The 6,000-nt window shown below is 32.2% G+C and overlaps 1 protein-coding gene across 1 annotated transcript in view; it reads right to left on the reverse strand.

Moving 5' to 3' along the window:
- The window catches only part of LOC124539405 (Down syndrome cell adhesion molecule-like protein Dscam2), a 77,099-nt gene extending 71,344 nt beyond the window's left edge, over positions 1-5,755 (reverse strand). The window contains exons 1-4 of the mRNA XM_047116796.1: positions 5,674-5,755; positions 3,009-3,100; positions 2,195-2,346; positions 881-971 (exon numbers count right to left, since the gene is read on the reverse strand). Coding sequence (XP_046972752.1) covers positions 881-971; positions 2,195-2,346; positions 3,009-3,100; positions 5,674-5,748 — 410 coding nt within the window. The 5' untranslated portion in view covers positions 5,749-5,755. The remainder of the gene's footprint in view (positions 1-880; positions 972-2,194; positions 2,347-3,008; positions 3,101-5,673) is intronic.
- Positions 5,756-6,000: the final 245 nt, after the last annotated feature.

Raw genomic sequence — 6,000 nt, forward strand, 5'->3', positions numbered from 1 at the left:
TATATATCAAAACAGTGAGTTTATACGTATTTTTATGTTACATTTAGTCAAACAAGATACGAAAATACAGTTACATTTATTTGTAAAGTCTGATGATTGTCCAAAAAAAAAAACTAATAATTATACACAAAAAGATCGGCAATGTTAGTCTAACTCGAATTGACGTTATGAATAATATAAGTTGATAATAACACCAAAGCAAATACATTACTATAGTTTGATATCTCAAATAATATTTCTGTATATAAAGTAAAACCAGTAATACTTCAAGAAATTCTTTAAGAACAAACACGAAACTCATTTCAGAACACGATCGTGAAAAATCAGCGTGATACGATACATCGATTAATCTATTACACATAATCGATTTTAAGAATTAATATAACATTTAAAAGATGTAAAGAGTGTTATAAGTAGATTTCAATAACGAGTTAGAAACGAATTAAGTTCGTACTAATTAGCTTTTGCAGCTTCATAAATAATTCGGTCAATCGATTATAATTGAACATAAAATTACTAAAATATTTATTTCATTTATATTTTTCTATATATGAAACATATTTTTTTATTTTTTTAATATTTATTTTACATATATATTTTTTTAGATTTCTGAGCAAATATATTCCAATATGGCTGATATACCTCAATAAAAGCAATGGTTTAATTCGAATAAATATTTTAGATATCATATTTTTAGTGCTATTTGTAATCGCGTTTTAGTTTCTTAACCTTATAAACTATTACTTTTTAAGATTAATCGACATTTTTTTTAAACATGACGTCACGACGATGATATCTTAATATTAATGAATCACAATTAGCCAACTATTTTAATATTGTATTAAATTATAATGTTATACGATATCAAATTTTCCTTTACCGTATCGGGTATCCATAGTAAGGGCATCTGAGTGTGACACTTTGACCGCTTTGAACTTTGAAGGGTGGCAAAGTGCGAATGTAGGGTGGACCTGTTTTCAATCAAAAAGTTTGTTTGTAATTAAATTTATAACTTAAGTCAAGTTGACTAATAGGTTTGTAATTTAAAAAAAAAATATATATTATAATTTTTCAGCAATCTTTATATATAACAATAGTAAGACTTTTTATAACAACAACAACAGTCTGTAAATTCCCACTATAGGGATTCTTTGGGCTAAAGGCCTCCTCTCCCCTTGAGGAGAAGGTTTAGAACATATTCCACCACGCTGTTCCAATGCGGGTTGGTGGAACACACATGTGGCAGAATTTCTATGAAATTTGTCACATGCAGGTTTCCTCACGATGTTTTCCTTCAACGCTGAGCACGAGATGAATTATAAAGACAAATTGAGCAAATGAATCACCCACAATCATCGGTTAAAATGCACGCGTTCTAACCACTGGGCCATTTCGACTCAACTTACAACTCGTTTTCTCATATACACCTCAAAATGTCAAAAATAATTATGCATCGTTACATATTGAAAGCAACTTGTTACGATAACTTTTGTGGCTACAGAATAGAAAAAAGTCACTTTTAAAGACACAGAATGGCAATTTTGTAATGTACTTAACTTTATAATAAATTAACAATTTTATTAACTTGACTTGTACGTATTGAAGAGTCTTCTCAATTGTAATTAAACACAGAATTGTGTCAAATTTAAGTGGATTACACGAAATACAATCAAATAAATGGTTAATTTGCCGTTAATTTATTTGGTACAGATAAGAGGTCATATTACTTAATTAAAAAAAATAAACATACGATTCGCAGAGAATGTAAGCAGAAGAGTGTGTTTATATCTGAACAAGAACTTTTTCTTTTTTTATGGTATAGGTTGGTGGACGAGCAGATAGGCTACCTGGTGGTAAGTGGTCACCATTACCCATAGACAATGACGCTGTAAGAAATATTAACTATTCCTTACATCGTCAATGTGCCATCAACCTTGGGAACTAAGTTGTTGTCCCTTGTGCCTGAAGTTACACTGGCTCACTCACCCTTCAAACCGGAACACAACAATACTGAGTACTGTTATTTGGTGGTAGAATAACTGATGAGTGGGTGGTACCTACCCAGACGGGCTTGCACAAAGCCCTACCACCAAGTGTGTACCAACTTTACATTTATCTCGTGTTCCAAGAAAAGAGGTTTTACTGTAAGTAGTTTTTACTTTAGACTATGACTAAATGTATTCAGATACATTACCATAAACATTAATTCTATCTTCATGTGATATAACGGCGTCTCCGAGCTGAGCAACACAAGCGAGCCGACCACCATCGTCCACTCTAACATGTGAGATGTTTAGTTGAGTTGTGACACCTCCGTCTGTGGTCATGGTTTGACCAATTGAATACCTACAATACAAATTTCAACTCTAAATAAATTGACATAAAGTTTAATTTCGAATGAGGGTATAGCTCGAAATATACTGTACAATTTAATGTACCGGTTGCTAGTAAATCTTGACTGAGAAGCATGTATGTGGTCATCCAGCATCCGTGTATTCTTTGGAGTTATCGAACCCATTACTGTTTGAGGATAAATCCATGGTAGCCATGTTCATTAAGGTATCAGTTATTCTCACATTAATACTATATGTACAATAATTAATTTTTAACTCACAATAGAACATTGTAATTTATACAAATTACAATGTTCTATTATGAGTTAAAAATAGTGTGGTTCTACCATTAATATATATTTATTTAAATAAAAAACTTTAGCTAATTTGATATGAAAATCATTCATTGTGTTTTAAAATGAAATTAAAGAAATAAATACTGGACAACATCACATACATTACTCTCTTCCCAATGTAAGTAGCTAAAGCACTTGTGTTATGGAAAATCATAAGTAACGACGGTACCACAAAAGACCAAAGACAAAGTAGAAAACTAATGAGTTTTTCTCTAAATCGACTCGGTTGGTACCTATTTATATAAATAATAATCTGCAACTAATAAATTAAATGGAATGAAATATCATTCTACACCAATATTGATTGTAATGGACATACCTCGAATCAGTATTGGAAGAGATGACAACACCGTCCCTTTCCCAAACGAATCTTGCTGGATGAGGACCATTGACGACGCACTGGAGACTTATCTAACAAAGTAATATATACCTTAATGCATATGAATATAAGTTCAATTTCATAAGTCACACACGGAAATTTCTCATGAGAATAATTACATTTGAAATTCATGAAAGTACGTCATATTACACACGCAATAAAACACAGTATTGCGTGAATTTAACGAGTAAAAATTAAGTCAAGATATTACGTTTTGAATTCCATATATTTTATTACCTTATAAACTATATCACCGTAAAAGTATAAGAATCATTAGCTTATATTATGCAAGCGCAATGTTATGAGCGAATCATTAGGTATCATTACTTAGTATGAAACAAAGTTGCTTACCGTTGTCTATCTGTCCCTATGTATGCTTAGATCGGCAGCGCATTTTGATGTGTTTTTTTTAATAGATAGAGTGATTCGAGAGGAAGGTTTTTGTATATAATACATGGACAATATAGTAAAGAAACGCTGATAATATTAGAAGTTTCCAATATGATGTCCTAAATAAACAAATTCTGTAGTATATTTAATACATGTACATTACATTGACTCGGCGGAGAATCGAGCCCGGGACCTCGTAGTGGCGTACCCATGAAAACCGGTGTACACACCGCTCGACCACGGAGGTCTTCATTACGTAATTACTTAATATAATATCTTGAAAGCTGCTAAGGTTGTAAAGACGTTTTTTTCATTGATGCGACAAATTGATGCTTCGCGAGTCGATAATTGGATCATATCTCTTCAAAGTAAATTGAAAATATTTAGTACTTCGAGATAGTGTGAAGCTTATATGGATTATATATATTTAAATCTATTATTTCTGATCGTGATCCTATAAAACTATGTTTAGATTGAGTAAACATATAATAAAGTAAGATCGTTATTTTTAGTCAATCATTTTACGCCTGGTAAGTTAAAGTTATTTAGTTGAACATATAGAGGTAGAGGATGACCAAGGAAACGATGGATGGATTGTGTGAAAGACGATATGGCTGGAAAGAATGTTACTTGAGACATGACGTCAGATGACCCCGAGTAAATTGGGAACCCATATAAAACAAAGTCGCTTCTTTCGAATATGGATACGGTTTTTTTTTAATGAAAGATTGTTCAAGAGGTAGGTTTATATGTACAATACATGCACAATAGTAACGAAACACTGATAATTTTAGAGGTTTCTAATGTGATGTAAATAAAAAAAAATTAAAAATGTAGATACATTTAGTATCAGCATTGAACCCGTGCGGAGCTAGGACGGGTCACTAGTTTAACATAATTATAAAATATTTTGGGCAAATCCTTTGTTGTTTTTAATAGCCTTACTTAAAAATATATTGCAGGAATTTTTAATATGGTAACACAAAAAAAGGATTCAGAATGTGCTATGTATGTTGGATGCGCATTTTTTTTTGGCAGCATCCATAACGATACCGCTGATCGTATGTTTTCATTAAGTCAAATTTTCCGGAGGAAAAATGACTGACCTTTTTCTAGTAATTGTATTTTTGGGTACCCTTTTAAATAAGTAAAAAGTCATCACCTATTTTTCATGGTTACTTTTAATTCAATTTATTTTAAAATATGGAACAATAAAACTTGAATTTATTTTCATAATTAAATTACACTTCAGACAAGAGTTTTAATCAGAGACATTATACCGGCTTTACATAATTATCCAACTAACCAACATTCCAACTTGACTCCAATCGCCCCAACTCACGATACACCAAAATCAGTTCCACGCCTATGCGTTTCAACCTCATTCGCTATGAGAACATTGAAGTAAAAGATATTTTTACGCTGTTACTATGACACTGCTTTTTGGAAGGTTTGTTCGTATGTGCCAACTCTGATACTGGATACGATTTACCGCCATCGGAGAGATTGCGCGCCAACACGATCCAATGTGGTCAAACATTCACAAACTACCTTTCTACATGTGGTTAGTTGGACGAACAGTTGGTCTGTTGGTTGATCATGTGGAGTCAACAATTTTTTTTTATTTTTTTTTATTTTTATGTTATAGGTTGGTGGGCGAGCATATGGGCCACCTGATGGTAAGTGGTCACCATCACCCATAGACAATGACGCTGTAAGAAATATTAACTATTCCTTACATCGTCAATGTGCCACCAACCTTGGGAACTAAGATGTTATGTCCCTTGTGCCTGTAGTTACACTGGCTCACTCACCCTTCGAACCGGAACACAACAATACTGAGTACTGTTATTTGGCGGTAGAATAACTGATGAGTGGGTGGTACCTACCCAGACGGGCTTGCACAAAGCCCTACCACCAAGTATTGTGTGTAAGGTCAAAAAAGGCGTAAATGCCATGTACAACGATGTATTATTTACCTTTTTTCAATAACAATAATTAAATTTGTTAAGACAATTAATCCGAATGTGATAAAATAATAAAAATAATGCACACAATGAATCCTATTTATTAAATAATAACTTTGAAGTTAAGCTCCTCTATGCATATATCTTTATCTTCTCTTTATCTAATCTTTGAAAACAATAGACTGTTAATAAGCCATTTATTTAACTGTCGATTTATATAAATAGGATTTGGTATATTTTATACTTACATCAACACCCGGTGTAACTGTTGTTTCGCTGAAATGTTGTGACAGCAACATTGTTGTTCTCTTGTAGCGTTTCATCTGTTTATAATCTGAAAAAATTGATTACTGAATATATTAAATACTAATACTATGTTCATTTAAAATTAAATTCCCGCTAAATCTTCAATATTAATTGAACCAACAGATTACTTAACCTACTATCAAACATAAATAGGTTGTATTCCGGTTTTAAGGGTGGTCCAAAGACGGATATAACGTCGTAGTTAACAAGATTGATGTTGTTTGGACTTAGCATTTATTCATTTTTAGTTTTTTGCTAGGTCTACTCTA

The sequence above is a fragment of the Vanessa cardui genome, chromosome 22, assembly GCF_905220365.1.
Source record: "Vanessa cardui chromosome 22, ilVanCard2.1, whole genome shotgun sequence".
In the NCBI taxonomy this organism is placed as follows: Eukaryota; Metazoa; Arthropoda; class Insecta; order Lepidoptera; family Nymphalidae; genus Vanessa; species Vanessa cardui.